Below are 20958 nucleotides of genomic sequence, written 5' to 3' on the forward strand. Positions count from 1 at the left end.
TCACAAATACTATCTCATGTTATATCTATACTATTAGCCTCATTTTACAGAGGGGGAAATTGAGGGACACATGGAAGAAGAGTTTAAGGTTTACATCCAGGCATTTTGGATCCAGAACCTGTGTTCTTACCCACCTTGCTATACTGCCTGTCTGAAATTGCCATCGTTATTCCTCTACATTATAGAAAGTTTAGAGCTGACAAGACACTTTCAGAAACGTGTAAGATAAAGGCTATGAAGTATAGGAAGCTGGGTGAAAGATTAAGGTGGGTACTTGCTTTAGGCTGGAGTTCAAGAGGCCTTTAGGGTAGGGATATTCCGGCTGAGACTTAAGGGATGAGGAGCCATACTAGGTAGACTATGGCAAACAGCTCAGACTCACCAAACACAAAGGCTAGGAAGTGGGAAAGAGCTTGGTGCCTCAGGAAAACAGACAGCAGGAGAGTGAGATTGAACCTTTTTATGAGGGAGGATGGAGGTACCACCAGAGGGGTGGATAGGGGCCACGTGCCCAGGGCCTTGCAGCCAGGAGTGGGTGATACAGCAGGGCACAGCATGTATCCATCCTTTATCTGGACTCTGTGCCAAGCAGGTCATAGTCACAATTTTATTTCATCTCCCTGCCACTCCATGGTATGGTTACGGTTATCTCCATTTTATAAAAACATACTTTATGGCTCAGAAAGTTGGAGAGCAATTTTTAAAATTGCTGCTGTGCTAATGGAATTCCCTCTACCTACTCTAAAAATCATCTCCTTTGTTTGTGTGTCTTAGGACTTCTGCAAGCCTCCCTCCAAGTAGCACTGCTGAGCTATTACAATGACTCACATCCTCACCATAATTTTGGGTGGTTCTATAGAATAAGAATCCCACCTTGGTCGGGAGAATGGAAGAGAAGGCAGGGGGGTGAGGGAAGGCGGGGTAGAGCTGAGGAAGAGTTGGGGCAGGTGAGACTCTAACTCAGCCGGGGCGAGGCCAACAAGTGAAAGGGTGGCCCCGAGAGACGCCTAAAGCCTGAAGGAATTCGCACGCAGGAAGGCAGAGACCAGGGAGGAACCCAGGAATGCCCCCAGGGCTGAGGGTGGGGCCAGGGCATGAGAGGTGGGGCTAGGAATGACGGGCAGTACCCGTGAGAGGAGGAGATGGGGAAATGGGAGGGGCCTTGACTAAAGGGGCGGGGCTTAGGGACGGGACGGGGCCAGAGAGTCAAAAGCCGGGAGCTGATAGGCGGGGCCAACTATCTCCGGGAAGGGCCTGGGGAGGGGAAGGCAAGCGCTCCTCACCCGGTTCTGCACTGTGTCCTCGGGCGCCGCGGGGAGTCGCGTCCGCCGGCGGAGACCGAGCGCTGGAGAGGGAGGCGGGGAGGACTGGCCTCTCCGCGCATCGTTCCGCGCGTAGCCTCCGGGCCCCAAGGCCGCCATGGTCGCACCGGAGCCGGGTGACCGTTACACTCAACTGCCGCCGCCGCCGCCGCCGCCGCCACGACCCACTCAAGTAACGAACGGCAGCGGGAAAGCCAGTGCCGCCGCCCATTGGATACGGTAGCCGCCGGTTTGGCCAATCGCAGGACTGCCGGGCGGTGCTTTTGACCAATGAGGAATAAGAGGCGGGGTGGAGTGCTCGGCGGGGTGGAGCCACAGCTAGGTTCCAGGACGGTGACGCTTGTAATCTGGTCCGCGTTCTCATCACTCACTGAAACACACTGGTTTTTCACTTTTGCGTGGCCGAGACCAAAAGCCGACACATCTCGCTTTTGGCCGCCGCCGCAGGGCAACTAGCCCGGCAGCGGCGTCTCCCGGACGAAAGCCAGGGTGGAGCCGAAGCGGGGTGACGAGTTGGCGCAGGCTCCGAAGCGCCGTGAGGCCACCTCTCCCCGAACTGGCGATCAGGTCCGGGTGACGGGAGGAGACTCCTTTAGCCCCCATTCCCCACGTGACCAGGGTGCAGGTGAGGTAACCGGAAGGGCCTGTAGTTCGCAGGCGCACTCCTCCCTCCCCGGGCACGTGAAGAGGCTCCGGGGCTCCGGAAGGAGCCCAGAGGAGTGAGCGTAAGCGGGGCGGGACTCGGCGGCCCCGGGCGGCCCCCGGAGTGCTGCTGCAGACCGCGGGAAGCTACGGGCTGGACAGCCGTGCCCGAGTGCTGCTGGGCTCCGAAATGCTCCAGCGCTGCCGGCCGGCAGCCGCCCTGTGAGGTTCTGCTAGTGAGCGCGGCCTCCCTGAGGAGGGGGCGGAGGTACAGCCCCGTGCGGGCACCTGGTCCAGCTTGCAGTGTGGAAGCAGGGTTGGCGGGTGAAGAGACGGTATTCTCAGCGTTTCACCAGCAAACGCCGCACATAACGAAGGTGCAGACACGTAAAACCGGGCTAGACAGCCCTGACCGGTTTGGCTCAGTGGGTAGAGCGTCGGCCTGCGGACTGAAGGGTCCCGGCTTGTGCCTTGGTTGTGGGCACGTCCCCGGTGGGGGGTGGGGGTGGGGTGTGCAGGAGGCAGCTGATCGATGTTTCTCTCTCATCGATGTTTCTAACTCTATCCCTCTCCCTTCCTCTCTAAAAAAATCAATAAAAAATATATTAAAAACAACAACACAGGGCTAGATGATTAGCTACAGGTAGTGAGTGAAGGGAGCAGGCGGAAGAAGGGGAGTGCGGGGGGAGGGGGGCGCTCTGTAGGGAGAAGTGAGGTTGTTCCTGGGTCTGTAAGGAACCATGAACCATCTCCACGAATTTGAGACAGTTCAAACTCAAAAAAACATCCGAAACCGAGCTCCTGATCTTGTCTCCCCCAAACCTTCCACAACCTCAGTTAATAGCTTACTCCATCCTTCCTGTCCTTAAGGCAAAAACCTTAAGAGTCATCCTTACCTCTTTTTCCTCACACTTGAGAAAGTAAAAGTTCGCTTGAACTGTAAAAAAAAACAAAACCTGCCTTCCCATTTATTTGGCTGGAATAACAGACACAAAAAAAAGCCAGATGAAGAGTTAAAAGGGAAAAATATTTCTATATTTTTTCAGGGATATGCTGCAGATGTAAAAGGACACAACTCCCTTTCTTGGAGAGACTACTACTTTCTTACTGACTAGGAAACTGTGTTCTCTAAAATCATAGACTATCACAAACTTTGTTGTTTCAAGTTCTATCAGTAAGAATGAAACATCTCACTAATAAGGCCAGAGGAGTTAAGTCACTTTGGCACAGAAGCAGCCTCAGTTTACAATGGCGGTGCAGAGCTTCAGCTAAGGTGATTCTGGACATAGCGTTCCACCTCTATCTAAACGTTATTGTTTCCAAGGGGACAGGACCCTGGGCCCATTTCACAATCCAGACTTGATATAGATCCCTTTATATACAGTTACACTTTGCATTGAGCCTATCCACTTTCATTTACATGTCACCCTTCCCCCAAACCCGAAATAACTATCTTTTCCTGTGGTGAGACTCCCCACAGTACCGCGCGTGTGGAGTCTCCCTCACTGCTGTGGTAAATAAACCTGATGTTGTTGGACCACAGGTTTGTTATTCGAACTGGGCCAGGGCATGTTCCTTGTCCAGTCCATTGGCAAATGCTGTTAGCTCTTCCTTTAAAATCTATCCAGCCCTAACCGGTTTGGCTCTGGACAGAGCCTCGGCCTGAGGACTGAAGGGTCCCAGGTTCGATTCCGGTCAAGGGCATGTACCTTGGTTGCGGGCACATCCCCAGTAGGGGGTGTGCAGGAGGCAGCTGTTCGATGTTCCTCTCTCACCGATGTTTCTAACTCTCTATCCCTCTCCCTTCCTCTCTGTAAAAAAATCAATAAAATATATTAATGAAATAAAATCTATCCAGAAGTGACCACCTCTAACCTCATTCTCTGCCCCTCCCTGGTACTAGCCAGTATCACCTCCCTACCTCACTATTTTAGTAGCTTCACTGGTCAGCCTACTTCCCTATTCTGTTCCCCTCCTGCAGTCACAGGGAACTTGTGAACACCGGAGTCAGATCAGGGCCCCCCTCTGTTCACTGTATAAAAGACAAGAAGGTGAGGCTGGAACAGGCAAAAAGCAGGCCTATAAAACCCGACAGAAACTGGATCCCTGGATGACCTCATCTCCGTCCTGCCCCTCCCACTCTGCCCCAGTGTTAATTGGCCTACTTGATGCTCCTCTAACCTGTCAGGCACATTGTTGCCCCAGGGCTTTTGTCTGTGTTGTTGGCTCTGCCTGGAAAGTTCTTCCCTTTATGATTGTCACTCTCTGTAAAATGATAGCCCTCTCCCAGATACATACATATTCTTCTGTCTTCCTTCTGTTTTATTTTTCCCTTGAATACTTATCACTGTCTGGCACACCACACATTTGATGTATTCGTTTATTGTGTCCCTCACTAGAATGTCAGCTCCATGAAGGTAGGGATTTTTATCTGTCTTAGTCTCTGTTGTGTACTCTCTACCCAGAATAGTGATGATGCTCAGTAAATATTTGTTGGATGAATTCAATGAATGTATTTCATATGGGCTCCCCAGGAAACACAGCAGTTCAAGTTTCTTGAGGGACCCTGTACAGGGTAAGGGGGATGCAGAAGAGTCTTTAAACCTAAATCAATGTCTTCAGACTTGCTTTTTAAAATATATCACTCTGTCCTGGCCGGTTTACTCAGCGGTTAGAGCGTTGGCTCATGGACCAAAGGGTCAGGTTCAATTCCCAGTCGAGGGGACTGGTGAAGCTGCCCAGATGACCGTGCTTACAATGTCTGGCCTTCCCTTTGCTTTCTTCTATTATTAATATTAATAAACTAGCTAATCATGGGAGTTGAAACTAGCTTGACTGGGAGTTTAAAAGATGGAATGGTAGAATGCAATATGGGTAGGAGGAGGCAAAGAGAGCCTGGGGTGGGGGACAGAGGTTTGGAACCAAGGGACCCCTGGGAGTGAGTGTTCTCAGAGAGGGTAGGGTTGGACCTAATATCATTCACCCCACCATCCCATTGACGGATGGCCCCTGGCTGCAGCACATGGGCCACCAGCACCTGTGCAGGTCGCACTGCACACCCTCCTGCTTCCAGTGGCGCTGGGGGGTGGGGGGTGTTGTGGACAAAAATGGGCCATACACTAAATCTGGCAAGCCAGGGGGGCCTGTAGGTGGCCTTGCAAACTCAGAGATCTAAAATAAACACATAGAATGGTCTGGAATGAAAACTTTCCCTAACTGCCCTGGCTGGAGTGGCTTAGTTGGTTGAGTGACATCTGGTGCACCAAAAGGTTGTGGGTTTGATTCCCAGTCAGGACACCTACCCAGATTGTGGGTTTGATCCCCCATTGGGACACATACCAGAGGCAGCTGATCAATGTTTCTCTCTCACATGGATGTTTTGTTTTCTCTAAAATCAATTCAAGAAAAAAACATATCCTCAGTTGAGAATTAAAAAATAAAAACTTCCCCTAACTAAAACCAGTTCATGGTGGGTAGTTATGTCCTAGGATGGTATTTTTCCCTAACAAAAGTCAGTATTCACCTTAACCCCAGCCTGTCTGTTGTCTTTTGCATCTAAGATAACATACCTTTGGGATATCAAAGTAATTTCCTTCCACCACCTCCCACTCCTCAAAGTGCAGCCACCACACCAGAGGACACGCCACAAATCCCCCTCATTGTTATTATATCACGTTGTTAACTGTTAACTCTCCTATACCCACCTGTGTAAAGAAGCATGTGTCTGCCCTGGCTGGGTGGCTTAGCTGGTTGGAGCGTAATGCTGCACACCAAAAGGTTGCAGGTTCGATTCCCAGTCAGGGCACGTACCTAGGTTGCAGATTTGTTCCCTGATTGGGGAGTGTATGGGAGGCAACTAATTGATGTTTCTCTCTCTTCCTCTAACAGTAATGGCAAACCTATGACATGCGTGTCAGCACTGACACGCGTAGCCATTTCTGATGACACGTGGCCGCTGAGGCGGCCGCATGCCAAGGATGAAACATTTGCTGCTCCTGGGGATGAAACATTTGCGAAATAATTTTTTTCCTCAAAGTGACACACTACCCGAGTTATGCTCAGTTTTTTGGCGAAGTTTGACACACCAAGCTCAAAAGGTTGCCCATCACTGTCCTAGGCACTGCCCACCAAGGTGAGTGCAAGGTGGTCCCATTGTGAAGGCCAACCACCCACCACCCTACCCTCACCTTCCTCACCTGGGAAGTAAACTGTGGAGTCATGTCTTGAGGGAAGTCCCTCAGCTGGAGCTGCAATGTGGCTGCCCTTGGAGGCTTTATGCTGGGGACTGAGCCGGCCTCTCAGCCCTCCCTCCTGTCCCCAGGCCCAGCCATCCCAGCAGCTGGGCCTGAACACCTGGTGGTGTTAGGGCCAGCATTGGATACCCTGAGGGCGCGGCCACCATGTTCCTGAACCCCCTGAGTGTTTTGCTGGCTCCTGCATGGCCTTGCCCTGGAGTCCCCTTTCAGCACCCACAGGCTGGACTCAGCACTGGGCAGGAGAGAAGGCTGCAGCAACTCCAAGAATGGCACCAGGAGCAGCTGAGGGCTATAGCACAGTGGGTGCAGCAGCTTGCACAGAGAGCCTGCTGTGAAGGGTGAGTGGGGCCTACCTGGCCCGCACAGCATGTGTTTCTGTTTAGGCTAGAGCCCAATATTTAAAAATCAGAACATTTCAGCCCTACCTGGTTTGGCTCAGTGGATAAATCGTCAGTCTGAAGACTGAAGGGTCTCGGGTTTGATTCTAGTCAAAGGCATATGCCTGGGTTGTGGGCTCAATCCCCAGGGTGGGGAATGCAGGAGGCAGCTGATCCACTGATGTGTCTCTCATCATTGATGTTTCTCTCCCTCTCCCTCTCCCTCTCCCTTCCTCTCTGAAACCAATAAAAATATATTAAAAAATATATTTGCAGCCGAAACCGGTTTGGCTCAGTGGATAGAGCGTCAGCCTGCGGACTGAAAGGTCCCAGGTTCGATTCCTGTCAGGGGCATGTACCTTGGTTGCGGGCACATCCCCAGTAGGGGGTGTGAAGGAGGCAGCTGATCGATGTTTCTCTCTCATCGATGTTTCTAACTCTCTATCTCTCTCCCTTCCTCTCTGTAAAAAATCAATGAAATATATTTTTTAAATTAAAAAAATATATATATTTGCAGGTTCGATCCTTGGTGGGGGAACATGCAGTCGATCTATGTTTTGCTCTCACACCGATGTTTCTCTCTTCCTCTCTCTCTAAAAATCAATAAAAATCTATTTTTAAAAATCAAAATCTGACCAGGCTTTTTCTCTGCTTAAAACCCCAAGGTCAAGTTTGAGGCCCCAGGGTTCTGGCCTTGCCTGGACAAAAGAGGTATGAGCGGTTCCAGAAAGGAGCCCCCACAGTGCCTCTGAACTAAGGTGTCTCAACCTGACAGCCAGTGGGTTGGACATGGCCCACAGATATTGTTTGTTTGACTTCAACAGAGCTTTAAAATAAATTCTGATCTTCCCCAAAGGCTCAGCAGATCTAGCAGCGCGGGGTTAATATTCCGTTAGTGCAGTCCGCTGGAGCTGCAATGTGGCTGCCCGGGAGGCTTTATGCTTGCGGCTGTGGCCTGAATCATGCTGGGGCACAAGAGGGACAGTGGGGCAAGGACAGAGCTCAGACTCAGGCCTGGGGCTCTTCATGAAGCCTTCCAAGGCCCCTGGACTTAGTGTCTTCTCCTACTTCCCCTGTTCCCACTCGATCCCTGTCTCTCAATCTCCTCATCTTTTTTCCACATTTATCTTTGTCCATGTGCTTCCCAATTGCTCTGTCCTGCCATCTATTTATCCATTTCCCCATATCTCTCTTCATCCGCATCTTTCTGTGTCCTCCGTATCTATGCCCCTGTCTCTCTGCTCCTACATTTCTTCTACACCCCATATCTGTCTCTCCATGTCTCTGTGTGACAGGCCAGTAACTGGCTTGATTCCTCATTCATTGTACACTGCTTCTGAATATCTATTTTTAGTTGTCTAAATAAAATGCCTCTAAAAACCAACAAACTAACTAACTAAATAAACTTAAAAACATACAAGTTCTGAGAGGGTTGGCAGATCTGTAGTAAGGTAATTAAAAGCCCAGGCTGTCTGTTTTCAAGTCTTCGCTCCAAAACCTACTTGCTGTGTGCCCTTGGGCAAGTGACTTACCCTCTCTGGGCCTGCTAAGTGCTGTGTGAACTCTGTGATGAGAATGATGATGATGATGATAGAAATCATATCTCTGAGACACCCGGTATAGAGGTCAGGTCTCAGATCTCACAGAGAAAACATCAATCACCACCAAACATTGCCTTAAGTGGCCTGGTTTGCAGGCTTACAGGAAAGCTCCATCCTGAGGGTGGGGTCAAAAAGCACTGAGTCCGCTTTCCCATTCCCCTTGTCTCTGCTTCATCTCTCTCCGTCTCCGTGACTCGCTCCCTTCTTCTCTCCCCATCCTCCGTGTCAGTCCCCTTCCCATCGCTGCATCCAGCCTTTCCATCAGCGTGAGGAGCCTCCCAGTATCTCCTCCCCCTCGCCGGGTCGTAGGTAACAGCGCGCATGCGCCTTCAGCGCCCCTCCCTCTCTACCCCCCATCTACCCCCGGCTTGTTTCTCCTTCTCACCCATCACTTCCCCTGGAACTGACACCCATTACTCCAGTCCCCCCCAGTCTCAGCTTTGGTCTCCAGCCCCGTCTGCCCAAGGTAAGATGGGTAGAGGGGCGGCCCGCGGAGAAGGGGAGGGGCGAAGCACCCAGCATCCAGCATCCAGAGATAAACAAACCCGGGGAGGGGGCGGCCTAGACTGAGGGCCCTGGCGCGATAGAAGAATGAGGGGCTGGGCCCGCAGGAAGTGGTAGACACTGGGCCCACATATTAGGGTCCTCGGATGGGTGACGGGTATCCTTACGATTGCTCCACATCCAGAGCTGGGAATGTGAGGCCCTGGGAGCTTCTGTGGACGGGGATGCCGGAGCCTGTGGGGTGCCCTCTTTAGCTGACCTCTGCTTCCAGGATTGGCCTGAAGGCTCTGCCGCTGAGGGTCACGGAGGATCATGACTAAGACAGATCCTACCCCTATGGCCCCTCCGCTCCTGGACAAGGAGGAAGAAGAGGATGCGGAGGATGAGGAGGTTCCCGAGGCCCCCAGCCCCACCCAGGAGCGCCGACAGAAGCCTGTTGTGCACCCCTCAGCACCTGCCCCCCTCCCCAAGGACTACGGTAACCATCCTTCCACCCTAGAATCTGGCCCAGAGCCTTAGATGGCCAGGGAAGGAGTCTTAGCTGCTGAGTCCTTGTATTCCAAACGCGCCCCCCCCCCCCTCACTCACTCATTCATTCATTGGAGAATGGAATTGGAATAATTCTAAACTGGTTCATGATACATCATTTAGTCATTCAACAAACGTTTGCTGAAAGTCTGCTGTGGACCTGGCTCTGTTCTAGGAGCTGGTAGCACAGCATGGAGCAAGATAGATCCAGTCTTTGCCCTGAGAGAACTCACAGGCCTCTGTAATAAGTATAATAATAATATAATATAAACATGTAATTACATGACATGATGAGAAATTGTGCTTGCCAAGAACAGAATACTGCAAGAGTTTAAGACATGGTTTCTCTGAGGAAGTAACATTTTAGGGAGACCTAAGGATGAGTTGGGGGTTAATCAGGAAAGGGCTGGGGGAGAGGGAATCCCAGGAGAGGTAACCATAGGAGGAACTGCTGGAGTGAAGGTTCTGAGGAAGGAGGGTGTGGAGCTGAGAGGGTTCTTCTTAGAGAAACTGAAAGTATCTAATCATCAAGCAATATTTCTCTATTGCTACTACTCTGTGACAAGCATTATGCTGGGTGACAGAGATTTAATGATGAGAAATCCAAGCATGATCCCTTCTCTCAGGAGAAAAGGAGAGACTGAATAATGAACAGATCAATAAATCAGGTAAGTTCAGATTAGAGTAAGTGCTATGAAAGAAAGAAAAGACAGAGATACATAGAGCCCTAGCCAGTTTGGTTCAGTGGATAGTGTCAGCCCGTGGACTGAAGGGTCCCAGGTTAGATTCCCATCAAGGGCATGTACCATGGTTGCAGGCTTAATCCCTGGTCTGTGTCTCCCTCACATCAATGTTTCTCTCTGTGTCTCTCCCCTGCCTTCCACTCTCTCCAAAAATCAATGGGAAAATATCCTTGGGCGAGTATTAACAAAAAACAAATAAACAAAAAAAACAACAACAACAAAAAGAAAGAAAGAAAGAAAGGAAGAAAATAGAGAATGGCTAGAGGGAAGCAACTTGAGACAGAGGGGTCAAAGTGGGTCTTGCTATTGAGGTAGCATTTAGGCTGAGACCCAGAGCATGAGGAGAATCAGTGGAGAAAGAGCGTTCCAGGCAGAGAGCGGCAAGGGCAGAGCCCTGGGTGTGGAACAGGACTGAGTTTGGAACAGAAAGCAGCTCATGGAGCTGCAGCTGGGGAGTAGTCAGAGTTGAGGTGAGAGGTTGGCAATGGGGCTTAAAGGCCACAGTGAAGACTTCAGATATCTTCTAAGTGTGATTGGGAGAGAGCATTTGAGGGATTGTTTAAAAGCAGAGAAGTGATGGGTCTCATTTATATGTTTAAAAGGTAGAGAGGGTGGGGCCCAGCTGGAGTTGGATATAAAGAGCTTTTAGAAGACATTGGCTGTGAGGGTCAGAAACTAGAGGGACATGTCACCCACTAGAGGTGGATCAGAGAGGCAACAAGCTAACCTCAGTTTGGTAGAAAAATAAGGAAGTTATCTGGATGTCTGGGGCAGGGGTTCCACTCCAGGAAACTGGAAAATCTCCTTTGGAAATGCAGCTGGATACGGCCAGGGCCTTTGGCCTGGTGGGAAGTCAGAGGGTCTGGACTGAAAACAAGCAGGATTGGTCACAGAAGGGGAAGGAATCTGGAAATGTGGTGTAGGGCAGAGAGAGGGCTACGGTGGACTCCAAGAGGAACTCATGTATTTGTTTATGAAATTTGTGCATTACTTCAGCAGAGATTGACTGAACACCTACTCTGTGCCAGGTTTTGTGCTGGGCTTTGGGGATAAAGGGTGTGTGGGGGATGTAGGGGGACCAAGGCAGATTGGAACATAGCACTTATATCCTAATGAGGGAGACTAGTGAGAAAGTAAGGGAGAGGGAAAAAGAGGAGAATAGGAAAAGAGGGAGGGAGGTGTAAACAAGTTAAGTAGTGATATGTGCTGTGGTTAAAGAAATAAAAACGGGTAGGAGATGGGAGAAGGGCAGAAGTGCTGATTTCAACAGGGTGGATGGGGAGGCCTCTCTGAAGAGGTGACATTTGAGCAAAGACCTGCAAAGCCTTGAGGAGATCTTAGAGAAGACTGCCCCAGGTAAGAAAAACAGCAAGTGCAAAGTCCTTAAGACAGGAATTTGCCTGGTGCGCTGGAAGGACAGGAGGCCAGTGTGGATGCAGGGGAAGTTGAGAACAGAGAACAGACAGGCCAGTTTGTGCAGGTCCTGTAGGCAGAGCTTCAGACTCTGGTCTGTATTCTGAATGTCATGGGAGCCAGGTCAGGATTCTGAGCCAAAGAGTGCTGTCTTATGACTGGGGTTTTAAAAGAAGCACGCAGGCTGATTCCTGGAGACGCTTTCTGTGCTGCACTTCTCCGGGCTTTCTATCTGATGTTTCATTTACTCACCCAACATGTACTGAGTTTCTTCCATGTGCTGGGTCCTAAGCTGGGTGCTGATGTCACTACAGAGAGGAATACTCATCAGTCTAATAGGGGAGATGGAAGTTCCTCTGGGCACCACCCTGGCTGGCCACAGATTGGATCCTAACCATGCATACATTTTATGTGGACGGCACAGCATTTGAAAACTTGGGGAGATTTTTCTTAAAAACCAGCATTTCTGATTTAAATTATTATTATTATTATTATTATTATTACTCTGGAAATTTGTCCAAACTGTCCCCATGCTCTGTCAGGCAACAGTGCACTAACAGCCTCCTTGGGCACGCAGACATGAGGGTGCTACACTCCTTACCACACTCTTGTTTCAAGAGGTAGTGTTTGCTGCTCCATGAGAATTGCTCAGTCTTCCAGTTTTTTAAGACATAGTGGGCATCCAGATTTTTATGTGAAACCTCCTGACTTTGAAACCTCATGCTGGCCACATGGATATGCCTGTGGCCTATGCACCACTACTTTGAGACCCTGCTTGGGGAGGGTCTTAAAGGCAAAACCCGAAAGCCCCTCTGGAAGGAGGGGTCAGCTTGCCTTGGATGACTTTAGACCTCTCACCACCTCAGCTTTCACCTTCTTCGACCCCAATGACCCGGCGTGCCAGGAGATTCTGTTTGACCCGCAGACTACCATCCCTGAGCTGTTTGCCATTGTGCGCCAGTGGGTACCCCAAGTACAGCACAAGATTGATGTCATTGGCAATGAGGTAAGAACACTGGGGACGCCAAGGAGGGAGAGGATCGGGGTCCCTCGCATGTTTGGGTAACCTTCCCTGGTCCTCTGGTACTCCCAGATTCTGCGCCGAGGCTGCCATGTGAATGATCGTGATGGGCTGACCGACATGACACTGCTTCATTATGCCTGCAAGGCTGGGGCCCACGGAGTCGGTGAGGGTCCAAACCCCAAATCACATGACCCGAAACCCAGGCCCCCAGACCCGACACCTTCAAAACCACCCAGAACTCTGGTCCACAGATCCCCATCCTAAATCCGCAGCCTAAGATCCCAAATTGCCATCCCCGAGGCCCAGGAAATCCCTCATGCCCTGCACCCATGACTGACCAGGGCTGTCATGCAGGAGACCCCGCTGCGGCGGTGCGCCTCTCACAGCAGCTGCTGGCGCTGGGCGCAGACGTGACCCTGCGCAGCCGCTGGACCAACATGAACGCGCTGCACTATGCCGCCTATTTTGATGTGCCCGACCTCGTGCGTGTGCTGCTGAAGGGTGCTCGGCCTCGAGGTGAGGGGTGAAGTCCAGGCTGGGGTGGGAGGCCAGGACCCAGGGAGGGAAGAGGCCCTGGAAGCAGAGGGAGGGTGCCCAGGGTTTGGGGGATGGGATGTGGTATGAAGAAGGAGGGATGGGGCCAAATGATGGGGCCAAACTGAGTCCTGGCTTGGCAGGAAGGGGGGACTACACTGAGGAGATGGTAGGAGGCTGGAGACTAGAGGCATTGGAGATGGGGTTCAGGGGTTCACTACCCTCGGGCAGGACTGGACCTCGCAGGGAGGGGCCGGTTTTATGGCAGGCACTGGGGCTGGGAGGTTAAGAGCCTGGTAAGAGATGGAGGCTGGGAGGTAAAACACTTACCAAGATCTCTTCTCTCGCCCACCTCCCAGTGGTGAACTCCACATGCAGTGACTTCAACCATGGCTCAGCCCTACACATCGCTGCCTCTAACCTGTGCCTGGGTGCAGCCAAATGTTTGCTGGAGCACGGTGCCAACCCGGCGCTGCGGGTACTGCCACCTTGGCTCAGCACTTTTATCTTCCTTCTCTTTCCTCCCCCATTCCTTTCTGGGCCAGCAGGCCTCTGCAGAAGATGAGGGGGGGCCCTAACCACCTGCATCTCTGGAAGCTCTCAAAACATGATAAAGATCATCTGTACATTCAACAGACAGAATAGATGACATTTAGTTAGTGTTCACGATATGTCAGGTGAACTATATCAGGGGCACTGTTTTACAATGGGGAAACTGAGGCAGGGTCACCCAGCAAGGACTTCTTTCAGTCCTGGCTGATGTTGTCGCCCTGAGTAGACAGTATTTAGAGATCATGAAGAAAGTCGAATGAGACTCTTGGTGAATGAGAGGGCCCAGCATAAGCCCTCAATATGATCTTTGACCCCAACCCATCCATATCTAGGTCCTATCTTTAATATGAGCTACTCTGCAGCATCCCAGGAACAGATATCTTGGGTTGACACCTGCGCCCCTGAGGTTTTGCCTCACCTCCTTCCCCATTGGCTCAATTGGAACACTGATTCGGTATTATAGGAGCCTATTTTCAGTGTTCATTCCTCACATGGCCCCATTCCTGGCCTGTGGTCTCTGGGGGCATGGCCTCCCTAAAGGCGTGACCCTACAACACTTGACCATAACCTTCAGTCCCTGGCAGCTCCACCCCTAGTCCCACTCCCAATTACTTGACATCCCTAGCCTGAGATCTCATGGGTGGATTCCCTGGAACGTGGTCTGTACCTTAATGTCCCACCCCTTCTTAGTCCCATGTTGACCCAAAGTGTGACCTAGTCCCACCTCTGCTTCACCTAGACCCAGGGTCCTGGGGCATGGGTTCAGTGGGGGTGCAGCCCGTGCCACTGAGTCCTCGTCCCTATCTTTCCATTGGTCCTCAGAACCGAAAGGGACAGGTGCCAGCGGAGGTGGTCCCGGACCCCATGGACATGTCCCTGGACAAGGCAGAGGCAGCACTGGTGGCCAAGGAGCTGCGGACCCTGCTGGAGGAGGCCGTGCCACTCTCCTGCGCCCTCCCCAAGGTCACGTTACCCAACTATGACAACGTCCCAGGCAATCTCATGCTCAGCACATTGGGCCTGCGCCTGGGAGACCGCGTGCTGCTGGATGGCCAGAAGGTCAGGGACTAGACCGGGTAGGGAAGGGCAGGACTCAGCCCTCATCCCTCAGGACTGGGTCACTGGGCAGTGTGCAGACTTTCCCTCTGTCGGCCCAGTCATTTCCCTCTGATGATCCGCAGTCATTTCTTTCACCTAACAGTCGTTCTGTGAGTGCCTCTTTTGGGCCCCAATCTGGGCGGAAGTCTCAGTCCAGTGGGAAACAGATGCATCAACTGCCAGTGACAGTCCAGAGCAGTGGTGGCATCACGGGGCAGCACAGTCAGAGTGGTCAGTGAAGCTCTGCTCCCTCTGGGTCCCCTGAGCTTTGTGGTCTCCAGTCAGGGCCCCCATGCTCCCAGAGTAGCCAGTACTTTGGAAGAACAGTCAGGGGTGTGGCACGAGATGTACCTACTTGAGGATGAGGAGTGAGCTAGGAGAAGAGGGTCTCAGGTAGGGGGGAGCAGGTTAAAAGGTCCAGGGAACAGAGAGAACCTTCATCCAGGCATTCCAACGTTGATTCATTTACTGGTGTCCTGCAGGCTCCATGCTGGACCAAGCCCATTCTTGGGGATAAAGGGCCATGTCAGACCCAGCCCTGCTCTCATGGAGCTTCATTTCTAATGAGAGAGAGTCAATAAAGTAAACAAGTTAAGATCATTTCTGGTGGCAACGAGGGCTTTGGGAACCAGTAAATGCTTGGATGTAGTAAATTATCCCTGCATGAGGGTAGAGGTGGTTTTAGCTGGGTGTTCTAAGGGGCTTCTCTAAGGAGGTGATGTATGAGCCGAGATGAAAAAGAACTCACCCTGCGACAATATGAAGACAGAGCACACAGCAGGTACGGAGGCCCCAGGGAAGATGAGGTGGAGAGGTCAGCAGGGGCTGATCATACCAGACCTGCATGCCATTGGAAGGAATCTGGATTTTATTTCTTGAGAAACCGCAAGGGTTACATTTTGTTCCCTATCTTTTTGTATGCATCAGCCCCATCTGGAAAGCTTTCTGTGTGTGATCTAGTTAAATTAATGTGACAATTCTGAAAGCAGGATGAGTTCACTCTCCCTGTCTTGCAATCCGGAAGACTCTAGGAAGCTCAGAGAGGTGAAACCCTTTGTTTGAGGATATACATCCCTGCCCCTTAGAAAATCAGCATAAACAGTAGTTATGGGCTTAGGCGCAGGGATTTACTCAGGCAAATCTTACCAACTCTGAGGCTTGGAGTCAGTGATTCTGCCTCGCTGGGCATCAGTTGCTCCATCTGTACAACAGAGCTAATAACTACCCATGTCAGGGAGTAGTATGAGGTTTAAATTAGTTTAGTGTATAAATTCCTTAGAACAGGGCTTGGTGCATCTGAGTGCTCTCTGGGCCAGGTACTGTTCCGATCCCCACACTAACCCTCCAAAGCGGCACTTGTTATTAGCCCATCCTATAGACAAGGACTGAGGCTTAGGTAAAGGAGCCTCGTGCTGTTATAATAACCACACTCCCTCCAGCTAAGCAACTTGACATATTAAAAGTGTTTCGACCAGACAAAGCCTAGGAGGTGGATTGTTATCCCAATTTTCCAGATGAAATTGACCCAGGAGGTCCCAGGACCAAAGTTACATGATAATAGTAGTCAACACTCACTAATCCCTTACTCAGCACCTGGCCGACCTGCGAACTTTAAATGTTGCTGTAACTGTGCTGTCCAATGAAGTGACCACAAGGCACACGTGGCTATTAAGCACTTGAAATGTGGCTGGTTGGGGAAATGAAATTTTAATTTTAAATTGTCATATATTGGCGAGTGGCTATTGATTGTATTGGACAGGGCAGCTCTATGACAATCCTATAAGGTGGGCACAGTTTCTGTTCCTATTTTGCAGATGAGCACATTAAGGCACAGTGAGGTTGTGTCCTATAGCCAGTGGATGGTGATGTCTGAGCTGAGGTTTGAGTCTGGGGCTCCCTTATTTCCCCCACCACGCTGCCTGTGAGCCAGTGACCTAGCGTAGCCTCCCAAGTCCTCCCCAAGCCACATCCTCCCTTGTTTTTCCAGACGGGCACACTGCGGTTCTGCGGGACCACGGAGTTCGCCAGCGGCCAGTGGGTGGGCGTGGAGCTGGACGAGCCTGAGGGCAAGAACGACGGCAGTGTCGGTGGTGTCCGGTACTTCATCTGCCCCCCCAAGCAGGGTCAGTCCCACCAGAGGCCCAAAAGGCGTGGTGGTTGGGGTCCATCAGGGGTTCTTACGTGGCTGACTGGGTAATGGGGGTTGGAGGGGGATGTTGGGGCAGAGGCATAGGGCAGAGACTTGGACAGCTCCCAGCTCAGGCTCTCTCCCTCCAGGTCTCTTTGCCTCTGTGTCCAAGATCTCCAAAGCAGTGGACGCGCCCCCTTCATCTGTCACCTCCACACCTCGCACTCCCCGGATGGACTTCTCCCGTGTCACTGGCAAAGGCCGAAGGGAACACAAAGGTCAGAGGGGGAGCCCGAGGAGTGAGGACAGCCAGGCTTGGAGATCATCTATGGGTAGCCTAGCTTCTGTGACTCGGTTTCTCCTCGGGTCCAAACTCCCTAATTTTAGAGGATGACCTTTAGTTCTTTTTTTTTTTTTTAATATATTTTGTTGATTTTTTACAGAGAGGAAGGGAGAGAGATAGAGAGTTAGAAACATCGATGAGAGAGAGAAACATCGATCAGCTGCCTCCTGCACACTCCCTACTGGGTATGTGCCCGCAACCAAGGTACATGCCCCTGACCAGAATCGAACCTGGGACCCTTGAGTCCGCAGGCCAACGTTCTATCCACTGAGCCAAACCGGTTTCGGCGACCTTTAGTTCTTTTAATTAAAAATTTTTTTTATTGATTTCAGAGAGAAAAAGAGAGGGAGAGAAAGAAATATCAATGATGAGAAAGATCATTGATCATCTGCCTCCTGTACACCCTCCACTGGGGATCTAGCATGCAACCTGGGCATGTACCCTGATGGGGAATCGAACCATGACCTCCTGGTTCATAGTTCGACGCTCAACCACTGAGTCACGCCGGTCGGGCTGGGTTCCTGACTTCTGTGACTGTTTTTTTTTTTTTTTTCTATTGGCCCAAATATCCTCAGCTTTGAGAAAGGTTTTTGGGGTCCTCCCAGTTCTTAACTTGGTTGGGACTTTCCCTCCACACCAAAGCCCTGCTGTTCTAGGGAAGGTTTGAGTTCCTGATGAGAGCCAGGACAGAATTTCTGTCTTGGGGCTCTCTGGTGCCATGGGGTCCCAAGGGCTGGTGCCTGGAGCCCCATCCTACCCTCACCCCTGTACCCTCTACCCCCAGGCAAGAAGAAGCCCCCATCATCCCCATCTCTGGGCAACCTGCAGCAGCGAGAGGGAGCCAAGGCTGCGGTTGGAGACCAAGTCCTTGTCGCAGGCCAGAAGCAAGGGGTCGTGCGCTTCTACGGGAAGACAGACTTTGCCCCAGGTGAGGACAGGGATCTGGGCTGTGAGGCTATGCAGGGCCTCAAGGTCTGACACTCTTCTGTTTCAGGTTACTGGTATGGAATTGAGCTAGACCAGCCCACGGGCAAGCATGATGGCTCTGTCTTTGGTGTCCGGTACTTCACCTGCCCCCCAAAGCATGGAGTCTTTGCACCAGCATCCCGAATTCAGAGGTGAGCCCAATTCAAGGTATCACCCAGGACCCTGATTTCCTCTTCAGGTGTCTCCTCCTCTTGGACTAGCAGGACAGTGTGGATACCCACGACCACACCCGAGCTCTTTCTGCATGGACCCCCCTCCCCCCCCCCCCCATCTCCGGGTCAGATCCTGGCTTCTGAGGCCCTGACTCCTCCCACTCTTCATGTCTCCCAGGATTGGTGGATCCACTGACCCCCCTGGGGACAATGTCGGAGCCAAAAAAGTACATCAAGTGACAAGTGAGTTGGGGGCTGGAGTGTGGGGAGGAGGGTTTGGGGACAGGAGGAAGGGTTATGCTAGTTTACAGAATCTCCAGTATTAAACTGGGAACACAGAGTCCAGGAAAATGATGAAACAGGAACCCCAAGAAGATAGGTGCTATGGGATATGGGGATGTTGACAACAAGCTCTGGGCGGGCACCCGAGACATGGGTAGATATTGGAGGACACAGAATATTATTGACCAAAAAAGGTTCAGATGGATATTGGGAATGTGGGGTCCAGGAGTCTGGGTGGGTAGAGTCTGGGTGGGTATTGAGGGCACAAGTGGGTCTGTCATCCCCTCACCTGAGACCTTGCCCTCCCCTTCAGTGACGCAGCCCAAACGCACCTTTACAACAGTCCGGACCCCAAAGGACATCGCATCAGAGAACTCAATCTCCAGGTGCGTAGCCAGGCCATTGGACACAGGGGTCTGGGGCTCTGGTTGGGGCTCAGAAATAGAGGTTAGGAAAACTTGTGACTAGTCAGCGTACCGAGAAAAGTCTTTAGGGAGTGAGGCCCTGCACTAAATTCTGGAGACTTCAATTTTTAAGGGGCACTTAGGGGAGGCACTTAGGAGCCTGGGAAGGCACAGCCAAACAGGTAGAGGCAGAATCCAGCAAAGCCAAACATTTGGGGAAGAGCTGAGGGAGATAGATCCAGATGTTCCCATCCCTGCAGTAAGGAGTGACATGGTTCTCCTTTCCAGATTGCTCTTCTGCTGCTGGTTTCCTTGGATGCTGAGGGCGGAGATGCAGTCTTAGAGGCCCTGGACACCTGACAAAGAGACAGCCCCTCTAGCATCTCCTGACACAAGGAGCCCCCAAGTCACCCTGAGATAGATATTCCCAGTAACACATCCAGAATAGAGATCCCCATTAGCCAGTCCTTACTAATCACTGAGGCCCCATCATTAACAGATTCCCCCATGATAAATGCCCAAATACAGATCCCATGTTACCCAGAAAGAGATATCCTGAGTGTAGCTCCTTCAGGCTAGTCCCTATCCTCAACCACTCAGAGCAGGACTCCCAATAACAGATTTCCACATCACCCCAAATGGTGACCTCCACATAATGCTCCACAGCAGAACATTCCTCAGTCACTCATCCCAGAGCCCTCCCCCATTAAAAAAGATTCCCATCAAATCCCCTTGAAATAAACACGTCACGCCTCCAGAGCTGCAGTTACAGACCTTTATGTCACTATGCTACATTTAACATCAGTCCCCTCAAGATGTGATTCCCCATAGTTACCCCAAAACCCTTACACTGCAATCAGAGACCCCCCTCCATTTACAAAGACCCCTGCTCTTACCCCTGAAGAAGAGACACATTAACCAGGCCACTGACACCTCCAATTTACAGATACCACAATAGTCCTGGAAGTACTAATTACAGGACCCCCAAGTGTTCCTATCCTCTGCACCCTCAAGAATCCCCCAGTGCCTTGTATGAAGCCCACCCCAACATGGCCCACAGCCCCTGTGCTGGCCAGATTCCCAGAAAATTCTCTATTTTTAAAGTAATGACTTTCCCTTTTGGGGGACCCAAAAATTTGGAGCCCCTATTTTGAGACTGGGGATCCTAAATTCCCCTGTGCCCCCAAGTCCTACAGCCTCTAGAATAACCCTAAGCCCTAGTTTCCAGGACCCCCAAACCATGGGATCCCAAAATTCCTAGGGAGTTCCTAAATGTAAAAATCCAATCCCAAGCCCCCAGGAAACCCTAATCATGGAAGTCCTTGTGCCTGGAATGGAGGAGACTGCAGTCAGGACATGTATCCCAGGCTACCATGGCCCCTTAAGCCCTATGCATAGGCATCAGGAGACCCCAAACAGGAACGCTCCTCCTCGAAAACCAGAGGACTTCAATGCCCTGAGTCATAGATCTCAAGACACGCAAATTCCAAGAGTCCCAGCCCCAAAGAACCCCAAATCCTAAAGCCTCCATCTCATACATGAAGGGCACCCCAAGGCCTTGAGGGGGGATCCCAAATCCTGGAGCCCCCGTTTCAATGCACGTTCTGGTCATAGGTCCAAAACACCAAATCTGAGTCACTGACCCAAATGACCTCACAGCACCCAGGCCAGACTAACAGCGTGAGGGAGACCCTGAGAGCCCAGAGAGTGCAGGACAGACCTGGGGGGCCTCACTACCAAGGACAGCTCAGACTACCCCCCTTAACTGCATGTCCCAGACCTCAGCATGACCCCTCTGCCCCCTTCAATAAAGACGTTTCTATGGCTTCCCTGTGTCGGACCTGAGTTTGGGGATTACAGCGCTAACCCTGCACCGCTGCCGGGGGAGGACGAGGGAGGAAGTCCCGTCTTCAGTCTCGCCTCCCGCAGCCTGGGCACAGGACGGTCTAGCCTGCGGGGAGTCCCGACAGCCCCGTCTTCTTCCTGTGGCCGCCCTGGCTGGCCCGCCCATCTGGGCCCACCCCGCAGTGTGGGCCGGGCCCGTTCTGGAGCTGATTGGTCGGTAACC

The 20958-nt window shown here is 51.5% G+C and overlaps 3 protein-coding genes across 4 annotated transcripts in view; 2 read left to right on the forward strand and 1 right to left on the reverse strand.

Moving 5' to 3' along the window:
• WDR62 (WD repeat domain 62) overlaps nucleotides 1-1465 on the reverse strand; it is a 40348-nt gene extending 38883 nt beyond the window's left edge. The window contains exon 1 of one of the 2 annotated variants that reach the window (XM_008140107.3): nucleotides 1284-1465. In XM_008140107.3, coding sequence (XP_008138329.2) covers nucleotides 1284-1421 — 138 coding nt within the window. In that variant the 5' untranslated portion in view covers nucleotides 1422-1465. The remainder of the gene's footprint in view (nucleotides 1-1283) is intronic. The other variant, XM_028143419.2, reaches the window with a different exon arrangement.
• Nucleotides 1420-6562, forward strand: THAP8 (THAP domain containing 8). The gene is given in 4 exon segments (XM_054711101.1): nucleotides 1420-1494; nucleotides 4984-5109; nucleotides 6282-6336; nucleotides 6339-6562. Coding segments are annotated over 4 exon segments (480 nt in total).
• A 1991-nt stretch (nucleotides 6563-8553) lies between these two features.
• On the forward strand, nucleotides 8554-20707 carry CLIP3 (CAP-Gly domain containing linker protein 3). Its single transcript, XM_008139842.3, has 14 exons — nucleotides 8554-8664; nucleotides 8974-9180; nucleotides 12253-12392; nucleotides 12480-12573; nucleotides 12765-12926; nucleotides 13304-13422; nucleotides 14319-14555; nucleotides 16582-16717; nucleotides 16872-17000; nucleotides 17850-17993; nucleotides 18060-18183; nucleotides 18383-18447; nucleotides 18800-18872; nucleotides 19179-20707. The coding sequence occupies exons 2-14, from the start codon at nucleotides 9015-9017 to the stop codon at nucleotides 19231-19233; spliced, it is 1644 nt and encodes a 547-aa protein (XP_008138064.2). The 5' UTR covers nucleotides 8554-8664; nucleotides 8974-9014; the 3' UTR covers nucleotides 19234-20707.
• Nucleotides 20708-20958: the final 251 nt, after the last annotated feature.

Source organism: Eptesicus fuscus, chromosome 21, assembly GCF_027574615.1.
Source record: "Eptesicus fuscus isolate TK198812 chromosome 21, DD_ASM_mEF_20220401, whole genome shotgun sequence".
NCBI lineage: Eukaryota > Metazoa > Chordata > Mammalia > Chiroptera > Vespertilionidae > Eptesicus > Eptesicus fuscus.